Source organism: Lactuca saligna, chromosome 6 (genome assembly GCF_052625555.1).
Source record: "Lactuca saligna cultivar CGN05327 chromosome 6, ASM5262555v1, whole genome shotgun sequence".
NCBI classification, from domain to species: Eukaryota; Viridiplantae; Streptophyta; class Magnoliopsida; order Asterales; family Asteraceae; genus Lactuca; species Lactuca saligna.
The window spans coordinates 23,013,753-23,030,179 of record NC_136422.1 but is presented as its reverse complement, the minus strand read 5'-3'; the positions used below and the strand labels follow the sequence as shown (position 1 = coordinate 23,030,179).

At 36.5% G+C, this 16,427-nt stretch overlaps 1 protein-coding gene across 1 annotated transcript; it reads left to right on the top strand.

The window, feature by feature from the left end:
- The first annotated feature begins 8,006 nt into the window (after window positions 1–8,006).
- On the top strand, window positions 8,007–12,196 carry LOC145000114 (BIIDXI-like protein At5g11420). Its single transcript, XM_078959266.1, has 3 exons — window positions 8,007–8,148; window positions 9,893–10,390; window positions 11,539–12,196. The coding sequence occupies exons 1-3, from the start codon at window positions 8,058–8,060 to the stop codon at window positions 12,075–12,077; spliced, it is 1,128 nt and encodes a 375-aa protein (XP_078815392.1). The 5' UTR covers window positions 8,007–8,057; the 3' UTR covers window positions 12,078–12,196.
- Window positions 12,197–16,427: the final 4,231 nt, after the last annotated feature.

The window sequence follows — 16,427 nt, the reverse complement described above, 5'->3', positions numbered from 1 at the left end:
ATTAAAATGTTAGATTGGATTGAAATCTTTAACCAAATAATAAATAGATTGAACCATCCAAATAAACCTATTACCAGCTCTAATACCACATAGGCCGTGTTTGGCAAAAGTAGCTGTTAGCTGGAAGCGGATAGCGGGTAGCTGGTAGCGTGTAGCGGATAGCTGGTAGCAGGAAGCTATAGTTTTTATTTGTTATATGAATGTTTGACAAAAGTAGCTGGAAGCTTTTGAAATATATAAAATTACATAAAAGGACAATTTATTAAAAACAAATAAATATATAAATATATTTTTAAGGGTAATTATGAAAATTGATTTCAAAAGCTCATGAGCGTTTTGTTAAACGCTACATGAAGTAGCTTTTAGAATCGGAGCGTTTTGTTAAAACTAAAAGCTAAACGCTCGTACTGTCAAACGAAGCTTTTTGTTTAAACTAGAGCGTTTTATCAAAAACCAAAAGCTAGAAACTGCTAAACGCTTCCAAAAGCTCCTTGCCAAACACACCCATAATCTTGTAATTTGCTAAACATGAAATAGTATGTTGCAATGATTAAATCGATACAAGTGGAAAATTAAGTCTTAGGCCCCGTTTGATATGCGTCTGACCGAGTCAAGTCAGACGTTTTTGGCTGACTCGGTCAGCAAAATGTGTTTGATTATCCAACTTTGGCCATCTGACTCGGTAAGAAGTGTCTGACTGAGAAAGGAGTTGGGAGGAGGCTGACTGAGAAAGAAAGTAAGACTTTACAATAATACCCTTGGCCTTGGATAAAAACAAGTGAAACAGGAGGTTACAAGAATTGAACTCGGGTCCCCCTTATAAATATAATGATGTTTACCAGCAAGCTAAAGGGTTTTTTGTGTTTTAATCTCTAAAATAATATATTTAATGTCTATTATGCTGGAAGTTTTTGTATACATTATTATTATTATTATTATTATTATTATTATTATTATTATTATTATTATTATTATTATTATTATTATTATTATTATTATTATTATTATTATTATTATTATAAAGAGCATCAGGGTAAAATGGTCATTTTGCATCAGTCAGTACATTCACTCAGATGTACAATCAAACAGCATAGTTTCTTACTCACTCAGAACTTATTACTCAGACAGACCTTTCTCAATCAGCACTTTCTCAATCAGCAACTATCAAACGACCCCTTAATTTAGAATGTTTAAATTTTTATGATTAAATGATGACAACGACAACTTTATCAATAATCATTCTAACAATAAATAATAATAAATTAGTTAAAACTAAATATCTTATAGAACACTTTTAAAAAGTTAATTTACTACAGAATATGGATTATATAGTCCATATAGATTTTATGAAGGGATTTTGATGAGAAAACATTACGTTTGCAACTTTTTAAAGGTTTTTTTTTCCTGATTTTACTCCATAATTTTAATTGTGCATTCTAGTTGTCTTAAGTTTGTAGTTTTTATGGTTTTATATAAAGTATGTTTTTTTTTTTCAATTTTATCTAATATTTTTAACCCACACTTGTCAACATATTCACGAACTAGAGGGGAAAATTCGACATTTTGACAACTAAGGGCATTTATGTAAACTTTAAATTCAGTTAGGATGATCACAGTTAGTTTCTCCCTTATATATCAAATTTTGCTCTGTAACTTATTTATTCTTTTTATTATAATGAGAAACTGAAAGCTTGAATCTCTCTCGAGTTCTATGAAGATTAACATGGTATCAGATTGATCCTTCAATTTCTTCCGCATTTCTTCAATTTCTTCGGTATCTCTTCAATTCCTTCACTATTTCTTCAATTTCGTTTGAAATTTTCTAATTCATTCTCCAATAATTTCTTAATGCGGAGGGTCTTCTGTCGACTCCACTACAATTAACGCCTCAAGCCCCTATTATCTTTGTTCTTCTGATAATCCAAGCACTATTCTTGTATCAAATGTTTTTAATGGAGTTGGTTACACTTCTTGGAAACGATCGATGATAATTTCTCTTTCTGCTCAAAACAAACTTGGTTTTGTTGATGGATCGATTCTTCCTCCACCTGTTGGTTCATCTACATATCAAGGCTAGTGTGTACAATTAGCCTAAGCCCGAACGGTGATTTCCCAAAATACCATTATTTGTTTATATTATGAGATATTAGAGTTTCATGCTAGAGAATAGGCTAGGTACTTCAAAAATTAGGGCTAGAGTTTCCTAATTCATGATGCCTTAGCCTAAGGTATGATATTGATTGATTTATCTACTATTTGCTCTACATGTGTACCAAGTAGGGAGAAACATAGCAGGAATCGTTAGGGATAGTTTGAGTAACCTAGGAGAGACACCTAGATGAGCATTAAGGAATCTACCAAGAGAGTAGTTGAGATCCGTGAGGGATAGAGTACTATGAATTAGGATCCTCGGAGGAGGACTTGATACAACTATAGGTTGGAGTCAAAAGTAGTATTGGTCCCGTACTGTTGAAAACACCGGATCTGTATGTGAACCAATTAAGAATCTTAGGATGCTAAGAAGCGTATATGGGTGGGTAATTTAGTGTGTTGTGTATTGAGATAGTGTCTGATGATTTTGTGTTATGTGTTTCAGAGACACTATGGTGATTACCCGCAACAACCCTGGGGGTGGTGGTGCTAGTGATGAGGAGATCTACATGATCATTCATGAGGAGGTAGCCATAGCTATCCGAGAGGCCATACCAAAGATGTTTGGGTCTCTTAAGATCATCTTGATTAAGACATTCGATGAGCGATATGCTACTGTTACGAATGTTGCTGCTGCTGCAGCCATCGCAACTAAAACTGCAGGTAGGCCACAGGGAGGTGACTCGTTGTTGTTTTGTGAGCTCAATAACATGAAGAAGACAGAGTTTGATGGGACACAGGATTCGATCGATGCCATGATATGGATCTCCGATACTGAGGGGTGTTTTTATACGTTTTCATGTCCAAAGCATCTGAGAGTTAAGTTCGCACTGAACCATCTTCACTTGGGAGCGAAGGACTAGTGGAAGTTTGTGACAACTGATTTTACCCCTACAGATCATGATACAGTGACTTGGGAGAGGTTCACCAAGTTATTCCGAAATGAGTATGTTCCCCAGGTGGAGAGGGAACATTTGGCACAAGAGTTTCTGTCTCTCAAGCAGAAGACAGAGTCGATAACTGAGATTAAGAGGATGTTCCAGGGAGGGTGTTATTCTGCCCTGAGCAGGCACGTGTGATTCGGTATATGAGCATCTTGAGGAGAGAAATTTGGGAGCTAGTGGCGAACTTGTCTTATCGGCCTTTAGGACTTGTTATGGGCACTACAAGTTTGTGGTAATGCCTTTCGGACTCATCAACACACCAGAAACGTTCATGGATCTTATGAACCGGGTGTGCATGCCTATGTTGGATCAATTGGTGATCGTGTTCATCGACGATATTCTGGTATACTCGAGGTCCAGAGAACAGCACGAGGAACATCTTCGTTAGATTCTTGGAGTATGGAGGATAGAGAGGGTTTACGCCAAATTCTCCAAGTGTGATTTCTTGTTAAGAGAGGTACAGTTCCTAGGGCACCTCATTAATCAAAATGGGATTTTGGTCGACCCGGCTAAGATTGAGGCAGTTATGCGATGGGAGATGTCGAGGTACCCATCCGAGATCATGAGTTTTCTTGGCCTAGCAGGCTACTACCGAAGATTTATCAGAGATTTCTCCAAGATTGTTGTTCCTCTTACCAGATTGACCAGGAAGGGTGTTACTTTTTCCTGGGGTCCCGAGCAGCAGGACTCATCCGAGACTCTTTGCCAAAGATTGTGTGAAGCTCCGATGTTAGCCTTTCCCGAGGGACTGGAGGACTTTGCAGTTTACTATGATGCATCTATATCAGGGATGGGTGAGGTGTTGATGCAGAGGGGGCATGTGATAGCATATGCATCGAGGTAGTTGAAGCCTCACGAGACAAGGTATCCCACCCACGATTTAGAGTTGGGGGAGGTGGCGTTCGCCCTTAATATCTGGCGCCACTTTCTCTATGGTCTCCGGTGTACCATATATACAGACCATAAGAGCCTCCAGTACCTTACAGACCAGCCCAACCTGAATATGAGACATAGGAGGTGGTTGGATGTAGTGAAAGACTACGCCTGTGAGATCGTGTATCACCCTGGCAAGGCTAATGTGGTAGTTGATGCCTTGAGTTGTAGAGCAGTGAGTGCTCCGATCCGAGACGTATGCATGAGGATGAAGGTGATGACTCCAGTATTAGATACCATCCGAGAGGCCCAAATGGTGGCAGTGAGACCATAAAAATGTTAGAGAGAGCGGGTGATCGGGCAGATTTCCAAGTTTGGGACGGATAGTCGGGGGTTTATGACTTTCCGTGGGTGGATTTGGGTGCCTTATAAAGGCGAAGCTCGACGTATTTTGATGGAGGAGGATCATCGGTCGAGATTCTCGATCCATCTGGGGGCCACCAAGATGTATTTGGATATGTAGAGGGATCACTGGTGGCCCTACATGAAGAGAGATGTGGCATGGGTAGTTGAGAGATGCTTGACCTTTCATTAGGTTAAGACGAAGCACCAGTGTCCACATGGCCCGTCGCAGCCTATAGAGATTCCCCAGTGGAAGTGGGAACATATTTTCATGGATTTTATCACCAAATTACTGAGGACTGCGCGAGGTGTCAACGCAATATGGGTGATTATATACCCGTTGATGAAGAGTGCTCACTTCCTAGCTATCGGTGATAGCTCTTCTACAGAGAAATTGGCCGAGATCTACATGTGAGAGGTGGTGGCACGACATGGAGTGCCGACATCTATAATGTCAGATCGAGATGTGAGCTTTACTTCTAGGTTTTGGAAGAAATTTCATGAGGAGTTGGGTACCCGGTTGCACTTCAGTACCGCATATCAACCACAGACAGACGAGCAGAGTGAGCGGACAATTCAAACGCTTGAGGACATGCTACGAGCATATGTTATGGATTTCGGTGGAATTTGGGACACTTACTTTCCCTTATCTGAGTTTTCGTACAACAACAACAACCATCATTCCAGTATAGGTATGCCTCCCTTTGAGCTCTTATATGGGAGAAGGTGTCAGACTCCCATATGTTGGGGAGAGATAGGGCAGAGAGTGATGGGGGCATTGAGATAGCGCTCAAGATGACATAGCAGATCCAACAGGTCAAACTAAGGTTACTGACGGCCCAGAGTCGTCAGAAGAGTTACGCCGACCGTCACCGTTCAAAGCTAGAGTTTTAGGTTAGAGATTTTGTCCTCCTGAAGGTATCCCCATGGAAGGAGTGATTCAATTCAGGAAATGGGGCAAGTTGGGCCCTAGATACATTGGTCCTCTCAGGGTGATTGCACGAGTAGGTAAGGTAGCTTATAGATTGGAGCTGCCTACAGAGTTGAGCCAGATTCACAACACCTTTAACGTGTCCTAGTTGAGTAAGTGTGTAGCTGATGAGACAACAATGGTTTCTTTAGAGAACATTCAGGTTGATGAAAGCCTGAACTATATTGAGAGACCGATAGGGATCTTGGATAGGAAGGTGAAGGTCTTAAGGAATAAAGAGGTGCCCCTGGTTCAGGTCTAGTGGCAACATCGGAAGGCATCTGAATGGACTTGGGAGCCGGAGTCCGAGATGCGAGAGTAGTACCAGAGTTATTTCCAGAGGATGACTTCGAGGGCGAAGTCTGATTCCAGTGGTGGAGAATGGTAACATCCCAACTCCCAGATATAATATTTAATTAATTTACTTTCATAATTTCAGAGCAACTCGACGAGTTGGATGCTCCAACTCACCAAGTAGAGGAGTTATTGGCCGCATGATTTTTAGAGTCTACTCGACGAGTTGTAGGACCCCAACTCGACGAGTAGGTGCTGAGTGAGAAAACCCTAATTTTCAGTGTTTGTGTCTTATTTAAAGGACCTTAAGCCTTCATATCCGCCTCCCTTGTCACCTTAGAGCTTTGTGAGAAACCCTAAACAAGCTTCATTCATTGTGGGAGAGAAAGAAAGAGAGAGAGAGAGAGAGAGAGAGAGAGAGAGGTTAAATTTGGTTATTCTTGTGCACTTTTGGAAGGAGATTAGAGAGCAACATGGCTTGGAACGAGGGGGACTCTTGGGTCTAGTGTTCTTCAGTTTTAGCTTTTGTTTGGAGGTAAAAAGCTACCATCTTGACCATTTCTTTTGTTAGATCTCTTTCAAGGGAGTTTTAGGGTTTCTCCAATCCATCTTTTGGTTATTGAGTCACTTAAGCATGTCATGAGATTGAAACATCAGATCTAGACTATAGGAGGTCCTTTGAGTCTAAAGATGCAAGCTTTATTAAGCTGGAGGCAAGCTTTTATGCATTTAACCCTATATAGAGATTATGTTGTCATTTCAAGCCTTAGATGCCATGCATAGACGTAAACCTTGCAACTTTATGTGGTATTTTAGCCTTGGGAGGCTAGATCTAGAGTTTGAGACATTATTTCTGCTTAGAATCGTCTGAATGAGAAATTATCTAAGGGACTCGACGAGTGCATGAGCTAACTCGACGAGTCAGCTATGGTTTTCCCCCGATACACTGGACGCGCTACAACTCGACGAGTTGAGTTGGATTTTCCCGATATTCTAGAGAAAACGAAGGAAATCGACGAGTTGCATGGGTGCACTCAACGAGTTTAGTCAACATGGACTATTGACTGGAGCGTTGACTTTCGTTGACTTTTAGGGTGTAGTCAACTGTGGACTTTAGAGACCATGGAAGGGTAAAAAGGTCTTTTCATATTTTTGAGATTTAGTGGGGGAGTTAGCTTAGCATATCAAGTGGCTATTACAATTTGCTTACTAGAGATAATTATATTATGTAGGAAGAGTCTAGACTGATCGTGGGGTGCTAGATCTATTTGCTTACTTTCGAGTTGAGTCTTCTCACTATACTTACCTGAGTGGTAATATCGAGTGACCGAAGGGTCTTATTTGAGTTAGCGGCCGGAGGTACCTATGTACTTATATTGAGTTATGTGCTATTATGCATTTTGTCTTCGTGATATATGCTATATTGTTCTGTGCTTTACTGAGATAGGATCAGAGGGTTCAACTTGAGCAGTGAGATCGGAGGGTCCTCACTAAAATATAGGACTGGAGGGTCCAACCCGAGTTGTGAGACCGGAGGGACGTCACTGAGATACATGACCGGAGGCTCTATACCGAGTCGTGAGACTGGAGGGTCCTCACCGAGACGCATGAACGGAGGGTCCATGCCGAGCTATAGCCATAAGAGGCTTATTTTTTGTGTATGTGGTATTTTGGGTAACTCACTAAGCTTCGTGCTTACCGTATTGTGTGTTATGTGTTTCGGGTACTTCTCAAGATCATGGGAAGATGCCAACTTCATTGTACACACATGTTTGAGAGTATATCGAGGATTCTGGGATTTTATCAGTTGTTTTGTAGAATTGTGTTTTTGACATTTGATATATTGTGGTTTTTGAGAAAATGTGATGCTGATTTTTATGTAATTTAAAAATGAAAATTTTGGTTGAAATATTAGAACGTTACAAATATGGGGAAAAATTGAAATTAACGAGTTATATAAAAATTATGGGATAAACTAGAATATATATATATATATATATATATATATATATATATATATATATATATATATATATATATATATATATATCCGTAAAAAAATTACAAAGTGAAAGGTTTTCGTTAAGGAAAAAGTGAAAACCAATGATAAAAAGGTAAAAATGAAAAAAATTATAAATTTAAATAAAAATTATAAGGTAAAACAGGGAAAGTTTTAAAATTAAAACTTTGAGGTTTTTTTTTTTTAACGATATCCTTTAAAATTAAGTTTTAAAATTTAAATAAAGATTTTTTTGTTTTAACGATGGAGCAAATAATTCTGCCAGGGGTATTTTTGTTAAAATCTCAAAACACAAGGGCAGTTTTACCCGTTGCATGCCATATAAACGCACATATGCTCAATCTATTTTCCACTCCAAAACAACTTTATCCCACTCTCTTTCTCTCTCATTCCTTCTCTCCAAATGCACAGGGTTTCAATAATTGAAGCAGCCACCGTGCTGTCGGTGTTGCTGCTATGCGCCACCGTCCACACCGCCGCTGTAGTCTCCGACGGTAACCCACAATCCTCTCACCTCCATTTCTCATGATACTTTTTTAGTTCATAAGAATTAAAATATCTCCATCTTCATCTTACCAGCTAACTATTACAATTCTAATTTCGTTCTAATCATATTTTAATATTTTTTTTTATACATTGTAACAAATACAATAGCTAGTTTATGGTACGATATATTTTTTTGACAGAGTTATAGGTTATGGAACAAGCATTCGTATTGCATTTGCAAAGTATAAAAAAATACAAGTTTTATAACAATATTTGGGAGATAGCAAATCAAGTTTCTAACAATATTTTGTATAAGATGGGATTATAACCAAACATTTTTTTTCTTCCATACATAACAATTCATATTCTATAGAACTGTACAATACGATATATTTTAAAATATAAATTTTTTTGTATAAAGAAAATTACAGTTTAACTTTCACATAATCGGTTACACTTATACTTATACAATATATAATATGTATTTTATGTTTATAAAATTTAATAAGTTAATTCAAATAAATTATTAATATGTGACATGAAAATGAAACAAAGTTAAAAACTCAAGGAACATGTTAATTAATGTTAATATGATATGTATTTCAGTTAAGGATAAATGAAAAAAAATTAAATATACGAGTATATCTTTTATCCAAGTGAGAAATATCTATTTTGTCCATATATATAATTTATTTGGCCTTTAAGTAATTGTACAATCAACACAGATGGTTTTAGATGAACAGTCTGCATATGCACGTGGGTGGGCACATGTTCACGACACTCTGTCTAGAATTAGAATGAAACTTGATGGAAGTCGATCTGATGGAATTTAATTTTTTCCTATTTAAACAAACAATAAAATCTTCTATATTTAATGTGGTTGAATAGGACTTTGTTAAGCAATACTTTTTTTTAAATAGTTTTTAGACAATTTTGTAATATTATTCTATTTTAACTAGTAAATCACATCATTTGAACAACTTAAGATAACCCGTCTTAGGCGATCCATGTAAAAGGTGAAGCGCAAAACATTAATAATACTTTTAAAGTGTCAAAGTTCAAACTCTTAGACTTCGTGTGTGCAGGCACCTTAACCGCTTGACTCCTATAAATGTTTATTTTGAAAGCAAAATAAAATTAAAATATTCAACCACGTTTCATTTTATAAATGTTTATTTATATGTTTCATCATCTTAACAAATTTATGAAACAGTTTCCATCTTTTTATCATATATAACAATGTTTTGTTTTTCACCGGTTAGACAACTAACACTAATAATGCAATCATGTTTCATCAAGTAATATATGTTATGTTGCAAGATATTATAACTTCTGGTGTTAAAAGGAAGCATCATTGCATAGGGCATTGATCACAATGGGAGTTGAACAAAGGTTTAATAGAATAAAATTGGATATAATACTAAAGAGAGGGTAAAGTTCAATGAAGATTGAAGGCATCATAGAAGTTCCTAGTGTAAAATGTTAGTTTTTTATGAATTGAATACAAAACATATGTTCTCTCTCCTACATGGTACTCCATTCAATTCATTTCATTAAACCTTCATTGTGGATAGCCTTATGAAGCACGTTAGAAAAAAAAAAAAAAAAAGGATGAAATTTTGTTGCATAAATACATATTTGAATCTATTTAATATTATGTGTTTATGTGATTGTAACTTATTTATTATATCAATTTGTGAAACAAAAAAGACACGATACATGATTTTTCTTTTGCTTGTAATTTTGTTACAGGGTTGTTATGGAATGGAAATTTCGAGCTTGGACCGAAACCTGCGGATATGAAAGGCACAGAGGTGCTAAAGCACGATGCCATACCAGGGTGGACAATCTTTGGATTCGTTGAGTACATCAAATCAGGCCAAAAACAAGGGGACATGTTGCTAGTTGTCCCCGAGGGAGCCTATGCAGTTAGGCTAGGGAATGAAGCAACAATCGAGCAAACAATAAATGTGACAAAAGGAATGTATTATTCCATCACGTTTAGTGCTGCTCGAACGTGTGCTCAAGAAGAGACACTTAACGTGTCGGTAGCACCTGATTTTGGGGTGTTACCGATGCAGACATTGTATAGTAGTAGCGGATGGGATTCGTATGCGTGGGCATTTCAGGCCGAGTACAATCAAGTTACCATTAAGCTACATAACCCGGGAGTTGAGGAGGATCCAGCATGTGGCCCACTTATTGATTCCATTGCTATCAAAGCTTTGTATCCTCCTAAACCATCAAAAGGTAACTCAATTTCTAGATATAATTATTAGATCGGGTTTAAAAAAGAATGATTTGGTGAAAGCAGTTTAAAAAGGCCTAATTCAATAGTAATACTCGGAATTCGGGCCGGTTAAGTAGCGATTATTGGACCTATCAAAATTTATTTCGTCGATCGGGTCCGAATTAAATTAATATAAATGTTATTAGTTAATACATTATAATTTTTTATAAAGTGTTAACTTACCGTATATAATTTACCTTTATAGTTTGTAAAATGTTAAGCATTATAAGATTGTTGAAAAAAATAAATATGTTTAGATATATAAAAGAGAAATTAAAAATCCTCCTATATTTTATTTTTACTATCCTCCTACCCACATTAAATGGTGATAAGTGGACTAAAATATTATCAATTCCATTCAATGTATCATTAAATATAACACATGTCAACATTTGATAGGGTAGGAACATAAATCGGAATAAAATGTAGGAGGATTTTTAATTTCTCTATATAAAAATAAAGATGACAAATGTTAGAAAAATACAGCCATTTATAGACATTTTATTGAAAAACTCATATTAAGTTCTTGGCTTTTTAAAAATCTTTCATTATTTGAAATTGTATAATTGCATTCTTTTTAGGGTTTTTTTTTTTTTTTTTTTTTTTTTTTTTTTTTTTTTCATTAAGATGTTCATGGCAAAAATATCCTACAGATTATAGGCTACAACCATATATCATCGTAACATCATAACAGTTGTATTTTATGAGAGTTTTAGTAAATCAACATCTAAAAAGAGGACCACTTCACTTTGAATTATTAAATAAGGACCCTTTTTGTATGCAAGATGTCATAATAGTTCGATTACAAAATCTAGCACTTTAATGCACTTCTGCTACACAAAATCCAAGTACTTGGTGGCATTGATGCATGAGATCTTGTGGATGCAAAATTGGCACATCATCCATGTGTTTCTCATTTAATGATGTCCCATGTCCATAACATCACATATTATTATCTAAACTATACATATATATATATATATATATATATATATATATATATATATATATATATATATATATATATATATATATATATATATATAAAAGGTGAAAACAACTTCTTAAATGAATGTACATTTTGCTTATACGAGTCAAATTGATACAGATAATATATTGAAAAACGGAGGATTCGAAGAAGGCCCCTATATATTCCCAAACACTACATGGGGTGTGTTAGTACCACCAAACATAGAAGATGACCACTCTCCACTCCCGGCTTGGATGGTTGAGTCACTAAAAGCGGTCAAGTACATTGATGCTGACCATTTCTCAGTGCCACAAGGTCGACGGGCAGTTGAACTTGTGGCTGGTAAAGAGAGTGCAATAGCCCAAGTGGCTAGAACAATTGTTGGGAAGACGTATCAACTTTTCTTTACAGTGGGAGATGCTAACAATGCGTGTGAAGGGTCTATGGTTGTGGAGGCGTTTGCCAATAGAGAAACCCTGAAAGTACCCTATGAGTCAAAAGGTAAAGGAGGATTTAAACGTGCGGTTCTTAAGTTTGTGGCAACTAGCACAAGAACTAGAATCATGTTTTATAGTACTTTTTATACTATGAGAAGTGATGATTTTTCATCGCTTTGTGGACCGGTCATTGATGATGTTAAGCTTTTAAGTGTTCGGAACCCTCGTAGACTTGCTTGAATGGGTTTGAAACATATGGTTGATTTGGTTCCAAATTGAAGTTTTTGGAATACTTGGAAAATAATTAAGAGTGTTTTTTTATTTAGTAAAGAATAAACAAGTTCTTTTTTGGGTGTTTATGACTAGTATAATGCACTTATAAGGTAAGAGTTGTAGTATATGAATGGTATATAAAGAGAATTTAAAAGTGGTGTGGTTTTTATTTATATGTAACTTTACTTTCATAAATGAAAAAGAGTATACAAGTTGTGTATTTATCCTTTTTGTATTTTGCTCCTTTTATTTAGTTTTCATGAGAACTCGACTCCTAACATGCTCAAGAAATCGTACACACTTATAATGGTCGTGAGTTCAACTTTCCTCTTATGAAGAAAAACATAAAAGATGCAACTGAGGATATCATAAATTTTGGAAACTAATAATAGCCTTGATTTCAGTTTTCATCTCTTAAAATCTTGGATACATTGCATGACTAGAAACACCACAACTAACAACAGAGCATAGGTTATTATCAAAGTCATCATTAGGGTGTGATATTCTTGAAAGATCATTTTTTAAACAATTGTGAAATGATGTTTGGATGCATCTGATACCCTTTTGAACTTCATTGTAGAATTTGACCTTGTGAATAAATCACATAAAACCTGCAACAACAAAGAAAAGAAGATGAATCTCCCATCAGAAACAAAAACAAAATGTGTCTAGAGCTTTGTATTGATCATAAAGAACAACATAATACCTGTACATCAGTGAGAACATCCGATGTTGCAATAAATACTAGATGTTTCATCAATCCAGATTAGCAAAAAGTATAGAGATACACCGATTTGAAGATGATGACACTATTAATAAGTGGTTGAAAGCAAGCAACAGATAATCTCATAATCGTCATACGGACAAGAATTATCAATATAATGATTTTACATCATTAGAACACAACTAAAAAAAAGCATGATCAAATCATAATTGCAAGTAATTATGAGTGCTTGTTATTGATAGAATTTCCCTGTAACCATCTCTCATTCAATAAAACAATATACATACAAAGATTACATAGGTATAGAAAACGGGCCACAACACACATGAGTCGGCCATAAGAATGAAGCATAAATAAACAAATAAGGATATGTTAACAGCCCCCCCCCCCTGCAGTTTGAACGGGGAGAAAAATCACGAACGTTCAAACTAGACCGAAAATCAAGAAATAATGGTGAGGAAGACTCTTCGTAAAAATATCCGCATATTAAGAGGAAGATGGAACATGAAGAACACGAACATGTCTGGTTGCAACTTCGTCTCGAAAAAAATGCAAATCAATTTCAATATGCTTCGTATATTGATATCGAACCGAGTTGGATGACATATAAACAACGCTAACATTATCACATTAGACAATGGTAGCCTTGTCCGACACATAGTGAAGTTTAATAAGACGATTACGAAGCCAATAAGTTTCCCCCACAACATTAGCAACACCCGATATTCAGTTTCGGCACTGGACCTCAAAGTCGTTCTCTGACATTCGGATGACCAGGAGAGAAGATTGTGCCCTAAAAAGACACAATAACCTGATGTAGATCGATGTGTGATAGGACACCCACCCCAATCAGTATCAGAATAGGCAGTGAGCGTATGACTGGGAGAGGTAAATAACTAAAGATCATGAGTTGTGGTACCTCTAATATAGTCCACAATGCACTTGAGAGTAGTAAAATGATGTTCCCTCGGGTCATGCATGTATAAACAAATATGTTGAACTTCATAAGTGATATATAGTCGAGTGAATGTCAAATATTGTAATGCGCCTACCAAACTTCGATATAAGGTAGGATTAGCAACAGGAATATCAGTGCCATCGAGCTTAGCTAATAAGTCATCCGGAGTAAATGCAGATTTACAGTTCGTCATGGAAGCCCTGTCAAGAATCTCAATAACATATTTTTGTTGAGATAAAAACAACCCATCAGCCGAGCGAGAAGCCGAAATGCACAAAAAATAGTGAAGATCCCCAAGGTCCGCCATAGAATACTCAGTGCTCAATAGAGAAGTGATGTGAGACAGAAGCTGAGTCGATGAGCCTGTTAGGACAATATAATCCACATATAGTAACAGATATGCCACGTGAGTACCATGTCGATAAATAAACAAAGATGAGTCAAATCTACTGTGAACAAAACTAGTGCAAGAAATAAAGGTGGCAAACCGTTGAAAACAAGCACGAGGTTCTTGCTTGAGACCATAGAAGGACCGCTGAAGTAGACAAACATAGTCAGGGCGAGAGGGATCACGAAAACCCGATGGCTGATACATATAGACTGTTTCCTGTAGATGGACATGTAGGAACACATTTTTAACATCAAGATGTCGAATAGGCCACTAATGAGTGACAACAATACTAAGAACTGTACGAATGGTAGCAGGCTTGACCACCGGACAAAAAAGTCTCGTCACAATCGATACATGGTTGCTAACTACGACCATTAGCGACAAGACACGCTTTATAGCATGATAAGGAGTTATTTGTATTGAGTTTCTTCTTAAACAACCAAGTACAATTAACAATGTTAGAATCAGGTGGTCTTGGAATAAGTACCCAAGTCTGATTAGAGATAAGTGCGGTATATTCATTAGTCATGGCATTAAGTTAATTTGGATCCTTAAAATCCTGTAAATAATTTTTTGGAATAGGAGAGGAGGTAGTGACATGTAAATTTAATTTACGGATGGGTTTAAAAGTACTCTACTTGTTGCGAGTGAGCATTGGGTGTGAAGGTGGGGATATAGGAGAGGGACTATTATTGGAGATGGTAGATGACTGTGATGTGGGTTCCAAACGAGTTGTGGTAGGTGGTGTATAAGGACCAGGTGTAGGGGTTGCATGAGTAAGGTTTGAGGGCGAGAGAGGAGTGTCAGGAGTGGGCAGAGGAGTCGGTATAGGACTGGGAGTAGGACTAAGGTTCTCAAATGATGTATTATGAGGATGAGAAAGGTATTTAGTTAAAGTAGTAGATAGAAGATGAGAAGATGTAGGATCCTCTAAAAAGGTGTAAGAAGGAGCTTGGTTTGGTGTCATCGATCCAAAGAAAGAATGGTTTCATCAAAGACAACATGACAAGAGATGATGATCTTATTTGTGTCAAGGTTGAGGCAATGGTATCCTCTATGATTGATATGATAACCAAGGAAGATGCATGGAGTTGATCATGGATCAAGTTTATGAGAGACATTGATATGAGGATAACAAAGACACCCAAATACATGAAGATGATCATATGAGGGGTGTTTATTATAGAGTTTATAGAATGGAGTGACATTATGGAGAGTAGGAGAAGGAAGGATATTAAGGAGGTGAGAAGCCATATGAAGGGCTTCAGTCCAAAATGTAGGAGGAAGCCGAGCATGAAACAAAAGGGTACGAATGGTATTATTTAAGGTGCATAGCATGTGTTCGGCTTTTTCGTTCTGTTGAGAGGTGTAAGGACATGAGAATTGAAAAGAATGTTGTTTTGAGAAAATAGAATGTGAAATTTATGATTGTCGTACTTACTGCCATTGGAACATTGAAAAGACTTTATGTCCATTCGAAATTGATTATGAACAAAATTTTTAAAGTGCACGAATTTTTAAATAATATCAGATTTGGAACGAATAGGATAAACCCAAACATAATGAGAAAAATCATCCAAGAAAATAACATAATATTTAATACCACTCAAACTTTCAATGGGAGATGTCTATACATCATAATGAATTAATTCAAATGAAAACTGAGAAACAGAACTAGGAGCGCTAAATGATAATTTGACATGTTTATGTTGGATTAGGTGTCTAAGCCCATAACTATATTCGGTATGTACTTGACCCAATAGTAGCATGGTCCTTTTGGGTTGCCTTCACCAAAGCAACTTGACTGAATGAATTATGGAGAAAGAGATTTATTAATATATTATATGAATAATATATTAAAAGAGAAATCATATTGTTTAATTAATATTGGTCAATAATTAATTTAGAATTAATTTTGTAGTCAAAAGAGATTAATTGAATTAAGGGTACTGATATTGTAATTATGTGATAATTGCTAAATGGGCTATGGATCCCTAAGTTATGGTATAGACGAAATTCTTGTGGAAGCCTACATAGAATTCATCCATAAGGTATTCTAGAAGGATCTTATAGGCTGCTTAGAGCCTAAGCAACTAGATTAGGTCTTTGACTGAAACCCTAAATCTTTAGCTATATAAGGGACCCCTTGGCATCATATTTCCGGTTACATGAAACCCTAAAAGGATCTTAGAACTGACTTTTGAGCCTCCTCCTCCTCTCTCATATTCTCCAGCTTGTTTCTTA

Excerpts from the sequence above, each read along its gene's own strand:
- LOC145000114 (XM_078959266.1), top strand. The coding sequence starts at position 8,058 with ATGCACAGGGTTTCAATAATTGAAGCAGCCACCGTGCTGTCGGTGTTG. Across the intron at positions 8,149-9,892 it reads CGCCGCTGTAGTCTCCGACG|GGTTGTTATGGAATGGAAAT; the intron begins GTAACCCACAAT and ends ATTTTGTTACAG. Across the intron at positions 10,391-11,538 it reads TCCTCCTAAACCATCAAAAG|ATAATATATTGAAAAACGGA; the intron begins GTAACTCAATTT and ends AAATTGATACAG.